The 24,866-nt window shown below is 43.4% G+C and overlaps 2 protein-coding genes across 4 annotated transcripts in view; one reads left to right on the top strand and one right to left on the bottom strand.

Moving 5' to 3' along the window:
- Positions 1 to 274: 274 nt before the first annotated feature.
- nr1d4a (nuclear receptor subfamily 1, group D, member 4a) lies at positions 275 to 11,388 on the bottom strand. 3 transcript variants are annotated; one of them, XM_027288809.1, is made up of 8 exons: positions 5,221 to 5,488; positions 4,689 to 4,994; positions 4,508 to 4,596; positions 4,250 to 4,394; positions 1,489 to 2,069; positions 1,184 to 1,369; positions 869 to 1,079; positions 275 to 747 (listed from the first exon to the last, which is right to left on the bottom strand). In XM_027288809.1, exons 1-8 carry the CDS (start codon positions 5,261 to 5,263, stop codon positions 551 to 553), a joined length of 1,758 nt encoding a protein of 585 aa, XP_027144610.1. In that variant the 5' UTR covers positions 5,264 to 5,488; the 3' UTR covers positions 275 to 550. The 3 variants fall into 3 exon arrangements, with proteins under 3 accessions (XP_027144610.1, XP_027144611.1, XP_027144612.1); XM_027288810.1 differs by lacking the exon at positions 5,221 to 5,488 and adding an exon at positions 10,448 to 11,388 and having other exon boundaries at positions 551 to 747; XM_027288811.1 differs by lacking the exon at positions 5,221 to 5,488 and adding an exon at positions 5,511 to 5,838 and having other exon boundaries at positions 551 to 747.
- A 1,172-nt stretch (positions 11,389 to 12,560) lies between these two features.
- rarga (retinoic acid receptor gamma a) overlaps positions 12,561 to 24,866 on the top strand; it is a 42,966-nt gene continuing 30,660 nt past the window's right edge. The window contains exons 1-3 of the mRNA XM_019268652.2: positions 12,561 to 12,681; positions 12,814 to 12,913; positions 18,344 to 18,409. The gene's annotated coding sequence lies outside the window, so the exon portion shown is untranslated. The remainder of the gene's footprint in view (positions 12,682 to 12,813; positions 12,914 to 18,343; positions 18,410 to 24,866) is intronic.

The following is a 24,866-nucleotide window of genomic DNA, read 5'->3' as shown; positions in this document are numbered from 1 at the left end:
AATATTTCAGATTTCACTATGTATTATATACAGGTTCCCTTTCTCTTTAACACAAAGTGAGTCATCACTAATGGTCCCTAAGTAATAATGATTTGGAGCTACAATATCCGTCTTCCAGCTGCTGCTTAGTGATGCCCTGTTGATACTGTACGAGTTAAGGAATAAACAGAAGTGAACTGGGTTTTATTCTTGAGTATACAGGATATAATGAGAAAGTGATCTGTCCAAAAGGGTAATAGTAAGTCTACATAATAATACATTTTTTTTACTGGAATAATGTCTCAAGAGGTGTTGTGGTTTATGTGTATACATGAGTTTGCATGTGTATGTTTATTTGTCCAAAAATGTTGCATCATTAACGAATCAGAAATATGTTCGCTAACGCCCTCATTTATCCTTTTGAAAAACACTTCTCAGATTGCACAATTCCTTGTTCCTCAATTTTCAAGGAAGCCCTGCCCTTGGAAGATACTGTGTGTGTGTATATATGTGTGTGTGCTGTATATTTCTGTGTAAAACAGTTTCTGTGCTCTATGAGCAAGCGGTCTGCTTAAGGGTCAATGCGAAAGGCCAACAGTTTATCAGAGTGCAGATTGTTGAGGGTGCGCAGGTCCGGCAGGCGCAGGAGGAGTTTAGAGAAAAGGGAGGTGTCATCCGGACGACGGCAAGTGATCAGTGACCGTAGGGCACGGCTCAGACCCTCCTGTAGCTGCTCCACAGCCCGCATATCTGAGATGCCAGAACGATCTGAGGAGCACAGAGGATGATAGTATGAGTGGTTGACAAACACAGTTACTACATTATTGGCTCATTAACAACATGTCACTGTTCTGCAGCTTTTGTCACTAAATAGTTCCCCCTCTCTCACCTGCAGACACCAGCACCACAGCCATAAAGAGGGCCATTTCATCAGGCTCAAGCCCCAGGGAACCCAACTTCTCACTGAAGTCAAACATTGCGTCCAGCAGAGAGCCCATGCCTAAGGCCCGCAGGGTGGGCAGGGGGTAAGTTTGTCCATTCAGAAAGGTCACTGTACGTTCATCAGCGTTGAACAAGGTGCAGAACCTCACCATTAGAACCTAACCGCACACAAAAAAAGAGAAGTTTGAGACAAATACTAACACCAACAATACCTTAGGATGTATAAAGAAGGAGTCACATCATTCAAAATGTGTGTCATTACCTGGAAGGTGCCTGATTTGAGCAGCATGACCTGGTCATGTTGGCTAAGCTCTTGAAATCCTGGAATGCCTTTGGCAAACTCCACCACCTCCTTGACAGCCGGAGTAAAACACTGAGAAAAGGATTCCCATATCTCCTGACTGGAACGCTCTGCCCCTGATACAGGCCACGCATTGAGAGGACAGGCCTTAGAGAAAGACAAAACACATACAATCATAAATTGTTGGTCAGACAACACTCTCACTATCTCTGTACACTGTATCTCACTGGTGTTTTGATGTGATTTAGTTGGTTTCTTGCACTTACCAGCACTTTAGATCCTGGAGCTAAGTTCCATGGGCAAGAGGGCTGACTTTGGGTACTTCCTGCATTGCGAAAAGTGTTGTGATTCGCCAAGCTGCCCCTTTGACGTGTTGTATTGTCAGACTGATCATTATTCTGGTTAGCTGACACTAAGTAGGTATAGCGGCTGTTGTCCACATTGTGGAATGTATGTTGGTTGTCATTGGGGGCAACTGGGCACAGAGTGGCAGGTGCAACAGGGCAAGACTGATAACTCTGGGTGGAGGTGGGGTGAGAAGAGACTTGTGGAAAATTGGCATCCTGAGAAAAGGGAGGTGGGTTGTTGTTGTTGGTAGTTATGTTAGCCCTCTTAGCTGCTCTCTCCTGGCTGCTGCTGTTGTTGCTGGTGAAGATGTCACGGTAGGCTCTAGAGATCGCTCCAATGGCCTCTTTTGAGTTTCCATCATCTGGGCTAGGGGGACTGTCCCTCACTGAAGAGGAGTCCATTTCCATGGCAGCTGACTCATTTAGGCTGTTCATGTAGCTCTGCATCTCATCCAGAAGTCGCTGCTTCTCTCTCTTAGGGATGCGTCCAAAACGCACAGCTAGAGAAGACACAAGCAGTAAGAGTGAGGACAGTTTTTCTTTTAGGCATTGTGGCAACAAGGACATTTACACAGGACAAAAACTGTTTTTTTGCTTAGATAGGCAGTTTTCTGAAAGATACAAGCAATCCAATGGCAACCAAGACAAATGAATAGCTTAAAGATCAATATGCAGGTGTATATATATATATATTATATAGTATATATATATATATAGCACCCCACGCACACACACACGCACAAAGGACTATTGTAACTTTCGCTGGCTATAAATTGGTGAAACAGCTACTCATTCCACTTCCTTATACACACACATCGAAAGCATGAAATGCCCTACAATTTCAAGGAGAATCATATAAGTTGTGTGATGAAAACTTCCCTCTCCTTCCCCATATTCCCATCCCCCTTTCCACAGTAACCATCAGCTGGAGAGGCTATTTATAGACCCCCTGCTACCATCTGCCTCATCCTCTCCTCTAACCACCCCTGTCTCCTTCCTCTCCTGCTCCCTCCCTCCATTTGTAAGTAGGGCAGTGGGGCAACGTGAGCGTGATGTCACTGAGATCTTGAGAGGGAGAAGGATGAGAGAGGTGTGCTTGAAGTGCAGAAATTAGTTGAGGAGACAGTAGTGTGAACATGTAGAGGACTGACGTGAGAGACAGTGATACATTGAAAGTGAGAGTGTGTGTCTGCATGTGTTAGGCATGTGGTCTGCAAGTGCAAGATAGATTCAGATAGTTAGTTAAAGTATTTAACTGGTAGAGTTGAAATGGTCAATTAGCTCCAAAGACTTTTGCAATATTGTTGTTGTAATCTTGTATTATGTAGCAGAACAATGGTAAAGCAGCAATAATAATTTTATAGTAATGCACAGTTATTCACTGTTATGTACAGTAGATATTATGCTATGTTTACCAGATATACAGTAATCTGTTCAATGCTTGCAGTGATGAGAATACGGCCAGTAACGTGGTGAGCTGGTGCTCTAAAAATGGTGTTCTGGTTAGAGGAAGAAAAGTGTGCCATCATGCCAACTGACTTAAATATTTGCCTGTATTGCAGAGCCAAAGTCACACAGCTGCCTGGTGTGAAATCAGGGTGTACTATTCATTGTGGGCTGCAGGCAGTTGCATGCGGTTTTCCTGTTTTCGTAATGGTTGAAACAGAATAAAAAGGGGTTTCTAGGTTGTGGTCCTCAACGGTTTCGAAAATCTCCTCTAAGAGGGTCGATCTGACTCTTTGTTCTCTTATTGAGTCGTATTTTGCCACCCTATTTTCTCTGTGCACCAGAAGTGTCAAGCACATGCAGAAATAACACTAACCTCTTTACTAGATGAGGCAATGCGGGGTACTGGAGGGTGGAGATAAGCAGAAACCTTACTGAGAGGAAGAAGACAAGCAAACTACACCAACTAGGTCATGATGTATGAGTACACTATAGGCCCATTTCTGTATTGTTTTTCTAGGTCAGCCCAGCTGTTTTCTTAATCTGTGATGATAGGTGATCAATCAATGTTCAGCTATCAGAGCTAAAACTAGGTGATGCGAGCATCACGCCTGATAAATTCTGTCACAACGACTGGCTGTTTTCTGCATCCCTTGCTTAATTGTTGCCCTATCCCTCATTAATTGCAGTAAGATGTTCTATGGGCATATACAAGGTAATCAAGTTGACCCTGTTCCAATTTCCTAAAATAATTCTTGTGTTTGCTGCAGTTTTCTAGATGATAGATAGCTTCGGGGACTTCAAGGCTCCTCTTCTCATAAATCATTGTCTTAAGGGGGGGTGTAAGAGAGCTGAGGGAACATGGTGGGTACATGGAGGGGGAGGGGCCACACTGAGCAGGAGCATAGAGGTAACGGTGTTGTGGGAGGATGCTGCAAAGGGCAGGAGAAAGACACTGAGAAACTTAAGAGAGTGACACAAAGCCAGATGGTAATCTTTAGCAGAAGGGCAACGCAGGTGCAGGTCTGCTGATAGAGTGAGTGACTGAGCTACTGGCACCATGACCTCAAAAGACTTTCCGCATTACATTCTTCACACAGACCTACATATCAGTGCTGTGCCTCTTTTGGGCTGCCCATTTCCCTGCTGCTTTAGCTAATCAGAGCACTGTGGCATTCTGGCAGAACTGCATGAGAGGGTCTCTCTCGTCAGAAAATGTGTCAGGATGTCTCACCATCTCTTGACATGCCAACAGAGAGGCATTTCTTGAAGCGGCAGTGCTGGCACCGATTGCGGTTCATACGCATTATCAAACAATTCTCATTCTTCACACACATCTTGTAGTTGATGTTTTGCTGGATGCTGCGACGGAAAAAACCCTGAAACAGACAAGCAAAAATAATCACATGAAACTGGTGCACCAAAAGCAACACATTGTTGAATCCTGCCACAATGATAATCAGTGACCTGATTCTTCTGATCAGAGACTTACCTTGCAACCCTCACATGCATGCACTCCATAGTGGAAACCAGATGCAATGTCCCCACAGACTTTGCAAAGCAGGACCATTCCACCTGTCTCTGAGGAAGGATAAACAGATGATTAGATAAACTGCAAAAATGTAGATCAAGACATAAATCTTTATGCATATTGACAGTGAGGAAATGCTTACTTGTGAAAGTTCCTGGGAACCCGCATGGCCTCTTTCCTGCAATGGGGTGTGCATAGGTATGTTGTGGAGTAGCTGCTGCTGATGGGCCACTGTAGACTTCTGGGAACTGGAACACCAGTTTGGAGGATGGGGTGCTGCACCCACCTGCCCTCTGTTTTAGCGCCCCGATCTCTGTGAAGGTAACCTCTTCTGGAGATGAGGGCTGGGAGTGTGAGGAAGGTGACTGTGTCTGGTACCCGCTGGAGGGGCTGCCAGGACTGGGGCTGGAACTGCCAGAGGAGCCTGCATACAGGATGACTCCACCTCCTGCAGACAAGGGAAGGACAGGACATGAGATCTCTGAGCTGAGAGTGGTTCAAGTTCAAGCTCATAATTCCAGCATCTACTCAGATATTAATAAGAAGTGGCGATATTGTTCTTTATGCCACATGGTAAGTTGTTATAAGTGGTGTCATAACTTTAAGTTGGCCATCCATATTTCTTTGCTGCTACTCTACTACTTTGGATGTGATGTAATGTTATGTTGCACGACCTCTGGCCAGCAGCTCTGAGAATGTGCAGCGTCGTTGCCTCATCTTATGCGTAATGGTGCGCTCAAGCGGACAGAGTGGGCGCTAAAAATACTGCTGGTAGCACAGCAACAAGGCAGGCAGACTTCCACTGGAAGCGGCACTTCTTGTAGATAATTCTCGCGTCACGCTAATGCAGTATTTATTTGCCACCATGCAAATATGTTGAATGTTTTTCGCCGTTCAGCTCCGGTTGTTTCTGAAGTTGCGCTTCAACACCCCCCCTCCTCCTCTCTCTCTCTCCCTCTCTCACTTCTAGTCATGCGTTGTGGATGAGCTGAGACACGGCCTCACGTGTCTGCGGGGTCTGCTGCCTCCTCCGCTCCAATAATAGCCTCGCTCCCCTGGCACCGTGCCCAGCGCCTGCTAACAGCACGACACCTGACCGCCGCCTCACATGCATGGACTCCTGACACGGTTACTGCCCGAACCAAATCCGCAGTCCCGTGTAGAAATATACAACATGCCGAAGTCAGATCTGTGTTTACAAACATGATTGGAAAGCTCCACGGGTGTGAGGTGGCACCGAGTCTCAGCCTCTGCTGCTCATGCGCCACCAACAGTCGGAGAATGTGAGTCACGTTTTCGCAAAAGGAAAACTGTATGGCCTGGACTGCTGCAAGGATGTACTAACAACTCAGTGCACACTAGAGTCCAGCAGAGAGAGGCCCAGAATGAGAATATATATAAAAATTAATTTAAATATTAAAAATAACTAATTAACACTAAATTCATGATTAGTTTACACATGCAACTGAGACATTTCCAACATCCAAACCTATGTCATGGCACCATCTCAACCTTATGGAAATCATGAGTGCAGTAGGCCCATCCCTGTGTTGTTGCATGTTGGCTACACAGGGTATTTGTTTTAGCTCTTATGTTATGATAATCCCTCAACAAGCACATGTTGGTGCACGTGTTGGTGTTTTGTTGACTCATGCCAGAGCCATAGACAGACCCAGGAGATGCAGGTCTGAGCCTCACCTCTTCCTGAGCTTACATGCAGACAGACGGTGCCCCCCCCCCCCAACTCCGCCCAAACACATTGCATGTCCACCTGAAGACTCACATGTACAGCAAGTATTTATGAATGACCCTGAGAACCACTGAGCTGTAAACACTGTCAATTAACAATCCATTTTACAGCCCGCCTTCGAGTAGTGATGGCCGGATACTAATAAACTATCACCTGCAGTGTCGAAAGGTTAATGTAGAAACATTGCAGACTCCATGCAGTGTTTTGCACAAGATACAGTTTATTCTTATGGTGTCAAAGAAGGCTTTAGCTCTCATCAGTTCTCAGCATGGAAGAACATGCGATGCAAACAATGATGGAAGTTTTGGGATCCAAACAGGCTGCCATCAGCTTATGTGATAGGCAGCATTGCTGTTTTTATTCTGTTTTTATCCTTTAATATCAATCGACTTCTAAACTGAGCTGTTTTATCTATTTTATTCCTTCCTCAACAACCATCTTAAACTTACCCTTACCTACCCATGTGAGCACTAATCTGCCTGGGACTGAAGGCAGGCAGAGAAACGTGAGGCAGAACAGCTCCTCTCTTGTCCTTTATCTCTTCCTTTCACCTGTTCACCTTATAACGCAGGACATGGATAGAGGACCACAGACAGGCGGCCATAATGTGTGTTTGCCCTTGTGGTGCCGTTTATAAACGTGCTATAAGGTTTGTTTCCTTGGAGCAATGCAGTGTTTATTATGCTGCAATAGAAAATGTGAACAATGTCCAATAATTTATTATTGTGTGCCTCTTGAACATGTTCAACCCACTACTTGGGTGTTTGCAACAGACTTCATTAACTGAGTTTTTTTTTTTGTAAGTAGGTCAATATCACAGGAACTTGATAAAACTGTGTCTATGTGCCTCTAGCACCTCTCCAAACTGGTGCTGCATCACACACACACAAGCTTATGCAGTTTTTATTATTTAAAGAGGAACTGTGCTGATTATCTTGACTATTGCTATAATTTATAAACACCAGATATGTAATCTTTCATGAAATGACTTTTCCGTTTGTTTGTTATATTTTGTGGCTATTTTTTTTTTTCACGTCTGGCACAGATTTACAAAACATCCGTTTCAGGGTTGTTCCAGTTTGATCAGAAACAGAGATGGAGCTTCTCTGTGTCTTTTAATCCCGCTATCTGTTTCAGTGTCCTTTTTGGAAAGCGGATGAGAACAGAGATGTTATGTTTTAAGAGCACAGTCACGTTCCAGCTTAAACACACTCCTTTTTAAAGTGGATGTGTGCCCTGAACCGCTGAGGGACAGATGTTGCACAGTCAAGATCGAGTCAGCCCTCTACCAAACACTGACTGTGAGTCAAATGAGAGAGAGAGGCGGGGAAATGCTTCTCAGTGCGAGCAAGAGGCGCATGAGGCGAGGAAACGTGATAGGAGGAAAAAAAGTTAATACATGGAATCGCTGACCCACTGACCAAACTCTCCCTCACCATCACCGCGGGCGGCATCCAACACAGAAGCGTCCGTGAGAGCTCGGGAAGCGGCGGGAGGAGGGAGGAGGGACCGGGGGAAAACGTCTCACGCGTCGCACGCGGCTCTGCTTGTGAAGCCACGTGAGGAGGCTTTTGACGGAGCTTCCACTGAGAAGACATGAAGCTGCGCTCCAGCCATGGGCCAGTGCTGCTACAGTCCGCCAGGGGCGTCTAATTGAAGAGTCAAATTAAATAGAGCAGCATGTTATGCGGCGGGGTGGTCTGACTGTGCACCAGCAGCTGCAGCTGAAGCAGCACCGCCTGCACCGTCAGCCAGGCTGCACACCCAGTTTGGAACCAGTGATGTATCAGTACGTGCAGAAGTTTGGATAGTGAGCAATGTGTGTAATATGATTAACCTATATTATAAAATCACATTAAACAACGTTACAATGTAGTTGTTATATAGTTTTGTATATAGTTTTTCTATTCGAATAGGGGAGAATGGGTTCAGGTGTGGGTCAGTTTCTTCCATTCAGACACTGAATGATGTCAGTAAGCTCTGAATTGCATGTCATGAAAAAGATATTTCTATGGACTCACAGGTCTGGTTTGGGGTACATTTTTTATATATAGATTTTCATTGCCCGTTTATTTTGGGTTGAGTTTTTGATCTAAAATGACTTTTAACTTGAAATGGATGTGGATTTTATTATCTCTTTAAACTAATGTGGTTTTCTTGCTAGCACATATTTTATTATGGTTGACTTTATGGAGCTCTAATGTTGGCAACAACAAAAAAAAAAGACCCCTACTAATGAACTTTGAATGTTTTTTGTCAACCGCATGAAACTTAATTTGGAGTTTTAAAAGTCTGGCTGATTCAAACACGCACAGAATAATGCAGAAAACCTCCACCAGGGGCGTGTCAGAGGAGGTAGTGGGTGAGAACATGAAGCTATGCAGTGAACACTGGAGAGAGTCAGTGTAGTCTAGTCTAGTTGGAGTGAAACTGGGGAAATTATAACTGGTGTAAAGAAAAACTAAATACTATAATACAGGTGACTCCCACTACAGTTAACCCATAACATGAGGAGGTACAATGATGAAAATATTTATTTTTAATTCTGAAAAGCATATGAAACTATTTGTATAATGAAGATGTACTGTTAAACACCAGTTACTTTTACTATTTTGTATAGGCATGTCATTATATTAATAAACTAACACAGTTGTCTTTTGGGTGAATTCTGCATTTACATGCAACCCCCTTGACCACACAACCCACTCATCTCTGCAGCTGAAATAGGGGCTCTGTGTCAACACACATACACACACACCACACACTACACACTACACACACATTTATATGCTGGACTTTATGAGCCGTACAGCCCACCACTGCAGCCATATTTTTGCCAGGTTATGATGATGTTTACGAGCTTTGTTTGAATCACTGCACTGAACTCATGAGTGAAATGAAGTCATGTGCATTCCAATAACGTGACTGAAACGTTAAAGGTCAGTGAACCCGGTTCAAGGTGGTCACTTACATTCAGATAGATGAGAGAAAGACAACATTGCAAAATACTTGTGTATAAGTTCAAATATATTATGTCATTTAAATGAGAAACAAACAAACATATCAACTTTAGAATATATAAATAAACAAATAAAGAGTTGAAATTGTCCTCAACAAACATCAACACCTACAGAAAAGCCCAGCATGCAGCTTTATCTTCTGACTAATACTACAGCTATTATCTAGGATTACTCAAACACTGCCCTACTTTATCAAAATAAATGGGAAGTCATAACCCAGTGACTGCTTTTAATGTTACCAGGTTAGAGTAACATGTTGGAGCACAGGCTGCGCCCATCACCTGTGCTGGAACGTGACCGACTCTGTTCGTAAATGATTCACAGCCAGTAAGGAGAAGAAAACAGAAAACATGTGGACCTTTGGCTGACCTCCTACCTAATACCACTTAACGGATGGAAGTCGGGCGGTTATCAGTTTTTTTATACTGCAGGCACTTAAAGCGATGGCCTTGATCATAGAAACAGCCTTACACGCCAACGTTTCTTTGTTTTTTCCCCTTCAGGTGACAAGTGTGCAGTTGAACCTTTTGGCTCTGACAGATAATGATTACAATGACGGTGTACTCAAGCTCCACGTGAGTTTGTTTTCATGGGGAGAAGCAGGAAGTGACCAGCCTCAATACGACCATATGGCGCGGATCGCCGTCAGTAGAGCTGCTGCAGCTCAGGAGCTGCGATCTGACATTTGAACGCAGCGCAGCAACTTTCTGACAAGTTTGCACAAAAGTCCCAACATTGCATTGTACTTTTAAGTGAACTTAGTAGAACAAGTAGAGGTGACTGGATGCGCAAAGAATGAACTCGTGCATGAGTCAAATTGTCATAAACAAACTACCAATCCAAAAGTCAAACAGTTGCATGTAAAAAAAAAATCGTGCACCTGATTGATGCATGTGATAGGAGCTCACACATTAGATTGCACACATAGTTGAGTGTTTTAAATATTAAAACATAATTTAAAGGATGAGTAGCAGAAATGCAACTTTGCGTTCTGATACTGAAAGATGTATTACATTTAGTAGTAGTCAGACAGAGCTAAACTATTAAAAATAAATGAACTAAACAGCCGTTAATCAAATATTATGTCATAATATACAACGATCAAACGATCAATGTTAAAGTCAGTCTTACCAGGGCTGTTATCCATGTCTCTTGTTGATGTGGATGACTTTAATCAGACTTGAAGATATTCGTCCGTGGTTGTCACTAGACTGAAGCAAAAGTCTTTTGAAGACAGGTGAGAAAGTCAAGAAACAGCTCTGCGTAAAACATCTGCTCCATGGAGCGCAGTGATGGAAATGTGTCCAGTGCGCGTTAAGTTTTCCCAGAAAACTGTACCGATGTCTCTCGCGGTGCTCAGGTCTGCGCTGACAGAGGTGACTTAAGACAAGCAGGTCTCCTCGAAGATACCTGGATGCTTTCTGCGATCTGGATACTGCGCCTTGGTTCGAGCGCGTGTGACGTTGCTCGGGCGAAAGATTAAACGCTTCTCATGAATTCTAAGAAAGTACAGTCAGCATATCCGCGAGAGGGGTGTCAGGCATGACACACACACCCACTGATACAAACAGAAACATCAATCACGTTTGCAGGTGAGTAGGAAATGTGACCGCCTTTCCGTTCGCTCAACTTGTGTTGTGTCTGTTTGCGTGGGATTTGGCTCACTCTTTGTATCTCGCGCAGTCCTTTCTCTCCCTCTCTCTCCTTCACGCTTTTGTGCATTTTCATTGGCGGGGATCTGGGGCTGAGGGGAGTTTGATGCGCTTATTCGACCGTGGTATGTGTTCTGTAAAGCCACGCTACATGTGCGCTCTGCATGTGCAGGAGAGAGCGCTGCCCTACTGATACACATTTTATGCAAAACACGGAGCGCGTGGTACAGAGGGATGGAGAGATTGGAGAATGAGGCACATGGACAATAGGCGTGGCTCACCGTGACTGCTTGTTCTCTGACAAGCCAGGGCTGTAAACGGATGGTAAACACAGAAACATGCCAAACAACAAGCACGCCAAGTTCAAAGCACATGTGCCAAAGGAAACTGTGGATGTGCTGCCGGACTTATGACACACCAATAACACGCTGTTGGAGAGAAAAAGCAAAAACGCAACTTCAAATTTCGATTGTTAAAAAGTGTAAAACATATATTTGATTATTGCTGCACATTTGATTATTGAAAACAACAAATAAAAAACAACTAGGCTCGCTTTGTGCGCTTGAGGGTGAAGTAAACTTTCATAGTTTTCATTTTACTCCTAATTTTAGTAAGTTTAGCGCAAGAATAAGTTCATGACAATCAATCAGCAGCACACTTCTGTATGTCTCTGAGTATGCAGGACAAACTGTACAAAGCTTGTAGAAAGCGCCCCTCAGTGGCGGTTCATTGCACTGACACAGGGTAGAGGATTCTCTCTAAACATGACGTTCTTGCAGAAGTCTCAATGACAAAGAGTTGGCGACACTTTAAAGGTGAATTTCAGCTTTTAAAAATCAAATTTCGTCTCTGTCATAAACATGCTGTAGAGATTTCATTCACTTCCTTTCCAAAACAGATAAATTATTTTAGTTTTAAATAATAACCTGAAATGGTAATAGAAACCTTTAATGCAGTTTCTCAAACTGTGGCACAAGTACCACTGGTGGTACTAAAATGTGGCGGTAACACAGTGAATGGAGGTTAAATGAACATTTCAAAAGCTCGGCAGTCACTTCTCCAAACAGGAAATATTAGTAAGAGACGTGCAGATCAGAAATATACTACTTCAACACCAATTCAAACTCAAATAAGCGTACCAATAATTAATCTTCTTAAATAAACCTGCCTCATGTGTAAAATATCCATAGTTAATCAGGGTCGGCCTAGACTGCTCTATTTTAATGTCTGTCAGAATTATGGTACTTAGAGAGACGAATATTTTCTGAGGTGGTACATGGTGCAAAAGTTTGCTTCAGTTTTATTTTTTATTACAAGGCTATATTAAAAAGACTGCTTTGTATTATTATGAAAGCCCATTAGATCCATTGATATACCCATCTAGTAATTGATTTCGTTAATGACTCGTTAACTCAACAATATTTCCTTCAGTTCCCTTTCTGGTAACTTTTTATGAACTGACAAACCCTAAAATAATGTAATTACAGACAAATAGCACACTGACTATTTACTTTATTACATCCACCATGACCTACTTATTTAGTTATTTTCTCACTGCAGTGTTTGTTTGTTCCATCATTGACGGGATGTGTGGCTGCAGTCCTCCTTGCAGTCACTAGGGGGAGTTACAGTGCCAAAAATCGTTACGCACGGTAGCTCCCATCAACGCCCCTGAGCTGCCGGGACACGGTGACGGATTGGCAACAAACGAAGGTAATCTGACAAATGACTGAAATGATCTCTGAAGCGAAAGACCAAATGGCCTAATCTTTACAAGCTGCTGCGCTGTATTATAGAGGATTTCCTCTGAAGACTGTCTTTGACTTTGTTTTGTCTCCTTCACAGAAAACTTCGGCGTGCGTGCGCTTGTCAACAACTATTTATGTTTCCAACTTCTGGGGGAATGCGCTCGCGTTTCAAGACGAGGCTACTCTAGGCGAAGAAGGTAAGACTTGTATACTTTACATTAATCATCTCATGCCGTGATTAATTAGATATGTCTAAGAATAAACTCAGGTCAAGCTACGTCAGTCTGGGTGTGTTTACTGTATATGTGTGTGTAAGGCTCAAGCAGTCATCATGAGAACACGTTATGGCAGGGCACGAGATAATTAGAGGCTGCTCAAACTGTTTGGGGGCTGAGCAGAACAGAAGTTGCTGCCAACATACACACCTGCAAAGCACTGCTTTGCCCGAGGCTTAAAAGGCAGTCTTCATCACCGTCTGCCTGTCTGCCTGTCTGTCTGTCTGTATGTCTGTCTGTCACCCATCCCCTAACCACCCCCCCACACCACCACCACCACCACCCACCCTCCTCACACCCCTTGTTGAATGTGTGCTCTATGTGAATGATGCCAGTTAGGTGTGTGGCTGATGAGAGACTTTAAGTTTACTCCAAAGCTTGAAGCTCTTAGTTTGTTTTAGATGAGCTTCCAGGACGGTTGATTAATCTCCGGAAAGCAAAGTAAATGAGCAAAGAATGCAGAAAATTTTCCATTAGTAGACGGTGTGGAATTAGCAGAGGTTTCTTCAGTAAAGACCTGTATTTAAACTCAACATACTAAACATATACCATATATATATAATTATATACCAACCCCTCCTGCCAAAAAGCAAGAAAAGCAAATGAAAACTATGTTTTTTTATTCATGTTTCCTGCTCAGTATTTAGTGCCCAACTTTCTCACAAGGGCAGTTTTATGTGCAGGGAAGGAGGCATGGAAAAGAAGACCTTTCCTTTTGAGCTCACAGATTTGCAGTAATTACAGAATCACTTCCATATGTGGCTCTCTGGCTGCCTTCTCGCTGCCCCCACCACCCCTCTCTTCCCCAGTGTTCTCTCTCTTTCCCTCTCCCGTCTTTCATTTGCATTCTCCCCTATTCCTCTTTTTTTTTTCCTGCTTTTATTTTTTTGGCTTCCCCTCATGCACTCAGAGCATTTTTTTTTTCTTTGCAAAAACCACAGCTTAAACAAAGTTTATGATAATCAGAACATCCTGGCATTTTTGGCAAACGACTGCGCTTTTTGGTGATTCAATTAGACCACGCTTGCCAAAAAAAAAAAAGGAGTTTGTGTGAGGAGGGAAAGAGAGAGAAAAGGAGACATGGACGGGAGAGGGGAAATGTTGAAGAATACGGAAATATGAAAAAGAGCAAAAGAATGGGAGCTCAGTGAAAAATTCGAGAGTCAGGAATGGAGCGTGAAGGAGGGAGAGGTGGAACAGAAAATGAGGCAGAGAGAGGGAGGGCTGGAGTAATGCTTTTTGACAGAGGTGGGTTCAAGATGGGTTCATGGTGACATCATGGCTGATTTTTGAGGAAAGTATAGACAGGAGAGCCGTTCACCTTTCATTGGACACACATGTTGGGGAACAGGCAGAGAGCTCATGTGCTGGCACACACGCTGGTAGCCGTGTCGACAGCCTCTGAATGCACCCCAAAATATGCACAGAAAGCGCTCACTCCTCTTTTTATTTTCTCCTTCTCTCCCTCTCCCCTTCTCTTTTTCCTTTTAGTTTCTTCTGCAGTAAAAAAGAAGAAGCTTTTGGCTCTCTCTCTTTCTGTTCCAAGCTTTGTGCTCATTTGTTTTTGTTAGAGGAGTACATAGTGGTATATGCCCTTCGGTCCCTAACACATACATTTCTCTTTTGCCATGAGTAACTCATTTTCCTGTGAGTAGTATTCCTCTGTGTATGTTTTTACTTCAAGGCGGTTGGACTCTAAATGAGCGCACTTTGCCAGGGTGGATGAATGAGCTCCTTCATTTCACAGGATGTGTGTTTAAGTCTGTAACCAAGAAAGTGCAAGCAAGTGTATATTTGTGTGTTGTGTGCGTGTGTGTGTATGTGTGTGTGTGTGTATGTGTGTGTGCATAAATGTGTTTCTGCAAATGACTCTTATATGGTGTGAGTGTGTGTGTGTGTGTGTGTGTGTGTGTGTGTGTGTGTGTTCGTCCTGCGTCCCCTTGCCTGTCTCGGTGTGGCACCAAACTTCACATGACATCAATCTGAATGTGGGGAAATAGTGATCTCATTACAGGCATCTTATTACTGATTAAAACCTGCCGCCACAGGCACCAGCTCCCTGCGCACCCCTTCTCACCTCCCCACCACCAATCCCATCAACCCCCTCCTCCTCTCCTATCCCTCCCTCTACAATCCATCCCTCTCTCCATCTCACCCTCCAGTTTTCTTTCCCTCCCCCTTTCTATTTCACACCCCTTTCTCTCACATTCCCCGTACCACAGGCCCTCTTGCCTTCCAACCTCCCCCCCCCACTCCATCTCTCTTTAACCCCTCTAACCTCACTTCCTCCCTCTCTTGCTCCCTCCATCATCCCCCCTTTCCTCTTTCCTTTCTGCCTTTTGCTGCTTTTCCTCTGCCAGCGAGCCCCAGGCCTCTACTCCATAGCTCCGTGAATGCAAATACGTCGAATCCAAAGTGGAAACACACGGCCGGGTACGATGTTTCCATGAATATTTCATATCTTCATAAACACACCCAGAGAAGCAGCAAAGCCGTAGCCCAACAATGACTGTGTTTGCCGGATGGCTTCAATTGAGGAATGGCCTCTGTGCGTTCGACTTTTTGTCAGAACACACTGTGTTAGGATTGATGTCAGGGCAGTGCGTTATGATGTCACAGGCTGAAGTTAATGATACGAGAACGGAGGAGGCCATAGGCCATGTTTCCAGTGGTGCCCTGGGAGAGAGATAGCACCCTGATCTATCTTCATTATCCCCCACTCTGCAGCCTCCCAGACACAATGATCATAAATCTCTGCCTGGAGCACACTTCACTGACACTGAAACACAAACACTAGTAACCTCTGACCTTCTTGCTGCTACTGCCTACGCATACTCATCCATGCACACAGGCAAAAGCGCACTCGCACATATTCACATGTGCAGACGTGCGTGCTGCATGAGCGCACACACACATATGATAGCCTAAACACAACCCCCCACCCCTCCCTTCCCCCGCTCAAGCTCACTGTCATAATTTAATAAGGAGCACAGCATGCCCCACGTTCTGACACACACACACGACCATCAACATGCACTTGACTGCACATTCTGTCACAAATGCATGGCCTCAGTCAACTTGATGGCATCACACTGACTTGAAATTCACACTTCACACAGTTCACGTCACTCTAACAGCCAATAGATTCTGCCGCGTCATACGGCTGTATTTACCTTTTTGTTTCATTTTACACAATTGCTGATTTAGTACTGCTATGTAAACAGTTAAGAGCTTTCTATTAGCCCTAGTGGCCTCATAAGCAAAACATAAATCAAATGTAAACAAGATAAGGATCAAGATAAGCTTCCTGAAATATAAGGTTTCTGCAAAAAGGCAACAGTGCCTCTCACTGCTTATCCATTCATTCACCCTGATTATGTGCAAGCAAATCCACATCGAAAAATGTATGAAAGAACATTTCAGTAGGCGTCTGTAGACCATATGTGGCTGTAAAGATCGGAAGCTCATAGGAATAATGAGAACGAGGTTGGGCACAAGAGTTTTTCTTATTACGGTGGCTTGACTTTATCCTGGAAACATATTGGGGTCAGTGTATTTGGGGATAAGATCTCTGCCTGTATCAGGCCAGTTACTGTGATTTACGGACAAAATAAGCAGCAGTTATTCCAGGTCTTTAAATGGACAGGTATCTGGGAAGAGCAAAAGAAAAGTTCCACATGCTGTATTAGTTGGCAGCTCTGCTTCGTAGTGTGAGATATGGGAGAAAACTTGAAGTGAAGCATGGCCAATATGCCTCACGGGCATCATTTTAGATAGAGTTTCAGAATAAGTAGTGCATGTATAAGTTGGTTATTTTAAAATTGCTTAGTGCACTTACTTGGTTTAGACATTCATTGGACTTGATATTGCTTAATGCCCTAAAGAAGAAAGCGTGTATTTACAGTGACTTTTTTTTATTTATTTTTTTTTACATTTTTTGTTTGTAGTCTATCTGGGCTCCTCTGCAGAGGTGAAAGTACCCGTTGAGGTGCCAGTTGAGGTGTGCCTTCTCCTCCCTGTTCTGAGGTTTGAGGTGCTCCTCATAACCAAAACAACTTGAGAAACATTACATTCAGAAAAACAGGGCACACGCCCAGAACCACAAACACATAAACACAGATCTGAAACATATGATCTCATATGGAGAGAGGGGCACGTTTAGGGGCACACCCAAATCTGTCGCTGCTGCCGCTGCACAGTTCTGCCATCTCACACGGGACTTCCCTGCAGCTGATGTGCCACCGCTAGTTTCATTTCAGGAACTGAGACGAGGTGGCAGCAGAAAGCGGAGCTATTTTTTGAGAATAATCTTGATTTTAAAAATATTTCTAGCTGCACAGTATTTGGCAGGATGCTGACAGATGCTGTGTTTCCTAAAAAATGTTCAAATTCTGGTTTTCATTTATCCTCAATGAGAATGTTTTAGATCTTCTATCATTGTTCTTTGTGTCCAAAACATCCTTAATTGGTTTCACAAGGTTCCTCATACTCGCCTCATGCTTTCTTTCTTAATATTAAGTTCTATTAGTAGTAGTAGCATCAGCAATGGTAATAATAGTAATGATTTATTATGACTGCTCTGGGAAGGTTGTCAGAAAACATTACAAGCAATAAAACACTGCAAAACATACGAGTTACACAGAAACAGCACATACAGAGCACGCCTGTACTGAGCAGACAGGTAGGGCAAAAGTCCATGAATTGATCACACTGGGAATAAATGACAAGGTAAAAGTTTTTAGACTTTCTTGGAAGAATAAACGTATTGGCCTGCCATTAAAACAGCATCTGTGTTACATCAAAACATTATAGTCTGTGTTGTTCAGGATACTCAAACATCCTCTCCTATTAAACTGTGAATTTATTGATTAAACATGAACGATCTAAGATCACGACATTGACTTCGCGTTTCCACATGTATAAACAGTTTGTAGGTAAACCAAACCTTTAGCCATGAAGTCGAAGGAGAGAAAAAGAATTCACCCGAGAGACAAAGAAGGGAGAGAGAATTAAAAACAGAAACTTAAGCTCTCTGGGCCTTTTTCTTCCCTCCAGGCATTTTGTGGCTTGTGAAAAAATGTGCTGTATATTTGAAGTGTTGGGTCACGTGACAAAGGAAGGCTTTATGAATCAGAGAGTATAATTATTTCTTAGTGAGTGAGAGAGTGAGTGTGTGCCTGTGTTTGGAGAGTGAAAGAGTGATTTTAAGAGGTAGAGACTGAGAGAGAGGAGGAGGAGAGAGTGGAAGAGGGGGAGTGAGGGAGAGAGAGAGAGGCTCACTGCTACTCTGTCTTTGCTGTCAGAAGGACTCTGATGAACGTACACACATCTTTTCTCCTTTTCCCTGGCTAGCTCCGCTCATCAGACCGCTCCGTCAACTACTCCATCTGTCCGTCTGCCTTGTCAAGTCCAGAGCCGGTGAGTAATTTATACTTAAAAAAGCGTAGAAACACAACCTTTAATCATTGTTTGTCTTTCTTTTTCTCATTCTCTCTCTCTCTGTTAACACAGAGAAAGAAAGAGAGAGGCTGCATTTTTTTTTTTTTTTTGGTCGACACTTTTAATTGAAGACAGAGACTGAGTGTGCAAAACAGTTGAGAGGCTTCGAGACAATTAATCACTGTTTTCCTGAAATCTGACCAGATTTTCACGTGTAAACACTAAAATGTCCTAACACACATGTCTGTTTGCGTGCAGCGTTTGAGTATGTCGGCTTTATTGCTGCGAGAGTGACACTGAGTTTATATGAAAACATACTTGGGCTGGTGTGTGTGCCTGTGCACATATGTGCTTATTAGTGAGTGCTTCAAGTGTTACTCGGTGCCTGTGGAGCTCTTTATTATTAGCATATGTGCGTGTGTTAGTGTGTACATGCTTGCATGTGTTTGATGTGTGTGAATGTGTATTCACCAGTGGAGTCACCAGTCCTTGACCTGTTTTTTTTATATATATTTTATAACCGGCATATGAGTACTTGGAAAAGAGAAGCATTGTTTTCCACCTTCATATGAGTACTTGGAAAAGAGAAGCATTGTTTTCCACCTTTTTAAACAGCAGAGGCTAATTCCTGTGGAGTGAGGTGTGTCTGAAACTCTGGTCTTAGTTTACATGAAAGTTTATTCATTGTGTTCCCATAGTTAGCTGTGTGTCAGCAAAGATTATTTATTGGTGCTGGCATATGTGCTAGGTTAACAGGTTCCACTTGTTACAGCCATGTGTAACACAGTGCGTTTAGTGCTGTGTGATTTGGATATCAGATGAAGATCAGGGCCCTGATGTCAGAGTGTAGCTTTCCACAGTGATTTGCCTTATTGCTCTAGCAGTGATTGGTCAGTAGGCAAACCACTGCAGCTGGACTGCCTTGGCCTTGCACCTGCTGCTATCCACCTCTTATATCCCCTGGTGGACCTGACATAAGTGTGAGGGACAGTTTGATTGAAGTGAATTGCAAAAACACCCACACGGTCGAGTGAGGGATACCTGCTCGAAGGCCAGTGATATCTCTGTCGCGCTCCCCTGTCATCTGGTTTATCAGTTTGAGTCAGTGACATCTGGAGTGGAAGAAACGGAGCTCATCTTTTGAGACAGAGTAATATCACTGCGCTCTCCTCTTCCAGAGCACCACCCATGGGGTCTTTTTCGAGGACAGGCTGTCCGTACAGAGCAGCTTTACCTTCATGGTGTTCACTCACAGTATTTTGTCTGTCTTAAGTAACAGTGTGGAATCAATTATTATTTTTATCTGCTGTCATGTACTGCAAATGGCTATGTGTCATGATCCATGCTCTTGTGATGATGAGTATGTCATCTTTATTGGCCTCGCCTGAAACATACTCCCATTTTTGTTGTTGTATATACTCAGAGTTAGTAGTTTTGTCTTACATTTAAACATGTCTGGTATGGATCAAAAGGTTAAATATCATCAAAAACTAATGAGAAACACTAATTCTAATCACAACAATGAATAATTACTATTTAATTAGTTTGAATCATTCTTCCAGGAAAAACTATCAAAGTCTAAAACTCTACCAACAAACAATTTTACATTGATTTTGTAACAATCTTTCCAAACCTGGTGCGTTATGTGATTATGCTTTTCAGATTAGGTGCATCTGAGAAACAGCTGAAACAAGAGTTGACCCATAAAAGTGTGTGTATTGCAAAATCTGCTAACAGTTCTTCTTTGTGACATGACTTTGAGCAGTAAATCTGGGAGTTGTTGATACCTGTCTTTTCTGGAATTTCTATAGCAATTAAGTCCAAGTAGTAGGGAGGGGTTAGACAGGTGGTTTTAGGGGAATCGAGGGGCACTCTCCGCTACCACACTATAATTAACAAGGAAACTATCTGCACACCATTTCCTATGTCTATTTTTGCAGGTGTGCCGCTCTGATTGTGAGGATTTACATTTTCAGTCTGCCTCCAAGCCCTCATTAAAAGATCTTTTGGCACAAATTTTAACTTGTGTGTCAATGTGTGTTGTTTTGTGTGTTGTGCTTGCATGTGTGTTTGGGCCTGCATGTGTCTGAGTGATCTGTGGACTCCCGAGGCTAAAAGCAGTTGTGGTGAAACTCATCCTTTATGCATCTCTTTATACAGAGAAAGGATTGTTTTCTCTCCGAGTTATGGGAGGGAAACACCTCCATTGCCGCCTGTGTTAATCCTCTCTGAGTAATTATAAAACAAGATGTATAAGTAGCACCAACTTTAACATTTAAATAAGAGTAGCCATCTTGGAACTTTCTCTCGCTGTATTTCCTGCCTCTTTAACTCTCTCTTTATTACTCACAATGTCTTGCCATGCATCTGTCTTTGCCTTTTCCTGTTGTGGTGTGTTTTCTTGTTTTGCTGGACCCATTGCTGGAGACTCCATCTTGAGTGCTCCAATCCAATGAGCACTACCACATCATGGAAACAGCAAGCTGTCGGGATGACTTCATCATGTCACAAAGTGTTTTATGTCTCACTGTGAGTTCTCACTCTTTCCATACTTCTCTCCACCACTGCAAGGCAATACAGCCTGTTTCGTGACATTATGTTTAAACAAAGAAAAAAATAGGAGAACAAAAAAAGATTTAGCAATTAATCCTTGATGATTTATAGATAGAAAAACAAGGATTGCATAATGACACTCCCTTGTGGCAGTCATGAAAAACAATCCCTTTAACTGACAAATGATTACACAGAGGTGCTACTTTGCATTGTTGCTGTAAGCAAATACATGTTTGTGTGATGCCAAGAGCCGGCAGATGTCAAACAAGTTTCAGGTGGTGGAATGCAGGTTTGTTTGGAGAGACTGGACTGTCTGTCACTGGGTGTCTATCTTAGAGCCATTAGCCAGCCACTTGTTGAAAGACTGGGAGCTGTCAGCTTTGCATCAGATAATAGTGTTGAGGATATGTTTTCACAGCCAAAATACTGCTGACGCCAGTAACAACATCAGATAACGCTCCCGTGATTGTGTTTCAATGTGGACGTTTTCATTTGTCTGTGACAGTTGTGAGTCAATCCACAATTATTATATAGCCCTTTGTAAGCAAGTTAAAGAGTGATGATGACACTAAGTATTCATTTTACTCCGAGGCGTTGGAAAAGCCGGTCTGTCAGTTCAGTTAGGACACATGGACTGCAATAACATTGTTTAACTGCTGCGCTAGTATGACTTCACCCACGACCCAAAACTTCAACACAACCCTCTCTTTCTCTGCTTCAAGTAATTTCCCTTACAAAGTGACTGAACATAAATCACTTTATGATGTTGACAATTGGAAGACATTGCCTGGAAGACATGCACAGCTTTCTGTCAAAAAATGAACAGGAGTGGGCAAGTCAGAGGTGGAAAAAGAGTGAGAGGACTTGTGTGATTCTGCCAAGCTTTCTCTGCCAGGATACATGGTACAGATCATTTATCTTGAGGCTGTGAATTTACAATTCAGTCCTTCCAGTAAAGGTTTTGACTTGCTGCTCTGCCTGGACTGATTGACACATATTTTTAGTTTACTTTACAGGAAATTTATTGAAATTCTGGGGAGCCTTCTGGGGAGTTTGTGAAACCCAAAGCAAAAATGTGTGAACTCTGAGTCTCAGAAAAGTGAAACAAAAATAGAAGAGATGTGATAATTTGAATTTAAATGCAAACGTCCACAAAGACAAATCAACGCACTGTTTGTGTTTCCTACTGTAGAAAGAAAACTGTCCTCTAGTAACAACCCTGAGCGGCCATGGCACCTAAAATCCTGCTCATATACGCCGAGTAATCACCTGTGGTTTCTTGTGCTGACTAAAAAACCAACTGCCTTTCTTGGTTGTGTGGTGCAGAGCTTCCTGAGATGCCGTGATTTATTTGTTATGTTTGACTGCAGTTCTTATTGCCGGAGGGGGCTTGCTCCGTCACAACGGTTAAGGCACAATTGTTGTTTTGCTCACAGAGGATTTGATACCCTTTGTTTGACAGACATTCAATCTGTGGGAACAGCTCTCTCTCTCTCTCTCTCTCTTACTCTCGCTTTGGTTCTCCATTCTGCTCTGTCTTTTTGTTGAAATCCAAACTCCTCAGCAAACAATTCTCTCTAAGCGTGCCTCGTCTTGTAGCGCTGTCTCCAAATTGTCTGTTTGATTGATTTCATTTCATTTGTAACACGTTTTGTCCCAATAAAATCAATGGATTATCTCAAGTGTAACCAATGAGTCTCCTTCAACTTGATGAACTACTGTGAGGTCTGACACTCCACTATTTACAGAAACAACCAAAGTAAATTTAAACTGCTACAGTGCACCTCTTAGGGAATGATGGAAAGTCCCAGCAGCAGCCGTGAACCCACCCATAGCTGGCCCTGGTGCTCCTCGCCTGCCTGGCCGCCTGCTGCCTCCTGTGTGCCCCCCAGGCTCAAGGGAAGTGGGGAGGCCCTCAATGCCCATTTGGCCCTGGCTAACAGGGGATGAGGTCACTCCAAATTCCCCTTATCCCCTTATAGCCCCAGACGGGCTGGCGAAGTGAGCCTACCACAGGACCCAACATAAAACATAAATGGCTCTGTAAAAAGCTGCTGGGCTGATGTGACTCATTAAAAAACACTGGCGCCAACTCTTTTATTAATTCATTATTGTGTTTGGGGAGAGTAAAGTTACTGGGTTCTATTTTAAAAGGCTCTCTCTCTCTCTCTGTCTCTCTCTCTCTCTGTCTCTCTCTTTCTTATTTTCTGTCTTTCTGTCTCTGTTTCTTTCTTACTTTCTTTTGTTGTTTCATGACATATGTGTGAACGCGCAGTGGTACAGCAGTTTATTGCACTTGGGTAGAATTCTCCGTTTGGGTTGGGTGTCTTGAAACTCATTTAAAGTGTCATTTTTTTGGATTAATATATTGTTCCTCCTGCGGTCCTAGTCTCTTCCTTCTTTTTTCTCACACATCTTCTTTTTTCTCCTCTAGTCTCCTTTCTTCTCCGAACACTCGCAGACAGATTGTGCTGCCTTTATGGGGCCTGGTTTGAGTTCATGAGGCAGATACCCAAACGGGCTAAACTCTGGCCAAGTACATACTCATAACACACACACACACACGCACAGACACACATTATGAGCCTGTGTGTTGCTGGCAGTTTTGTTTTTCCAGTCTGTACCTCTTCTCCCATTAGGCCCACTGTGAAATCTTTAGTGATGTTTTTGTGTGTTAGCCACACAGTGGAACCGCTGCACAGGGTCATGGTACAAGTTGTATAAGCAGTAGAGGGATGAAGAAATGGGGGGGGGGGGGGGGGGGGGGGGGGTTTGGTATAAGGACATGATTACAGAGAGGAGATGCGGGGTAGGTCAGAAAAGGGGAAAGAAAATCAAAGGGCGTTTGAATGAGGGATAGAGTGCAGGAAAAAAAAGGGAATAAAAGAAAGCAAGAAACACAGAGCGAAAGGAGGAAAGAAAAAGAAAGATGGCAGTATGGCTGTGTTGGCAGGATGGGGGTGGGTGCCTATCGGCGGCTGCTCCTTCCTGAAACGTGGCCACCCGAGCCTGCCTGGGCCCTGGAAGCACATGTGGAACAGTTTACTGTAATGGAACTCTAAATTAGTGGTGGTTTGAAGCTGCCTGCAGCAGTAGGGTGTAATTAACTGGCTCTGTTGAAAGAGAAAGAGCCAGAAAGAGAGGCAGGGAGGGAGCCAGAGCCCTGGAAAAGGCAAAGGGGTGAGAGGTGTGTGTGTGTGTGTGTGTGTGTGTGTGTGTGTGTGTTAGTGGGTGCTCTCACACATGTGTAGAGTTTTTTTTTTCTTTTCAGTGCTTGATTGCATGTGTATGTGTTTCAGACTGTGTGGTGCATATGTGTGCGTCTTGGAAAGTGTTCCCTCTTCTTTTTTTTTCCTGGGCACGGCGCCACCTCTTAGTGCCCCCCAGTGCCCAGACCCTGTCACTGTTCCTCTGTGTGCAGTTTTTCGCTCAGTTCAGCAGTTCACCGGTTCAGCCTTAGATCTCTCCCCCCCCCCCATTTCTTTGTTTATTCCGAATTCATTACCAAGATTTTTTCCCTGTCTTTTCTCCCAGATTCACAAGCCACAGCAGTTCCAAATTCCTTGGCTCTGCTCTTTTTCAAAGCCACATTTAAAAAACAAGCTGATCACACCACCCACTCATGAAATCACGCTAGGGAAGTGAAAGGCAAAAAGAAAACATGAAAAAGAAAATGGGAGGCTTTACCGGGATTTTTTTCACCCCCCTCTTGTATTAACAGTCAACAGTGGGGCATAACTGCAGCCTTGTCCACACTTGAGCCTGACTTGTCTGTGCCTACTGTGTGGAGTCAAAGTGATGAGCGGGCTGTAGGAGGTTAGAGCCAAAATGACTCTGTGGGATGGGAGCCTGACCTCAAGAGAAGATAGTTGGAAGTGACAGC

Source organism: Larimichthys crocea, chromosome XV (genome assembly GCF_000972845.2).
Source record: "Larimichthys crocea isolate SSNF chromosome XV, L_crocea_2.0, whole genome shotgun sequence".
NCBI lineage: Eukaryota > Metazoa > Chordata > Actinopteri > Sciaenidae > Larimichthys > Larimichthys crocea.
Note: the sequence above shows the minus strand (reverse complement) of the source record. Positions and strands in the feature narration are given on the sequence as shown.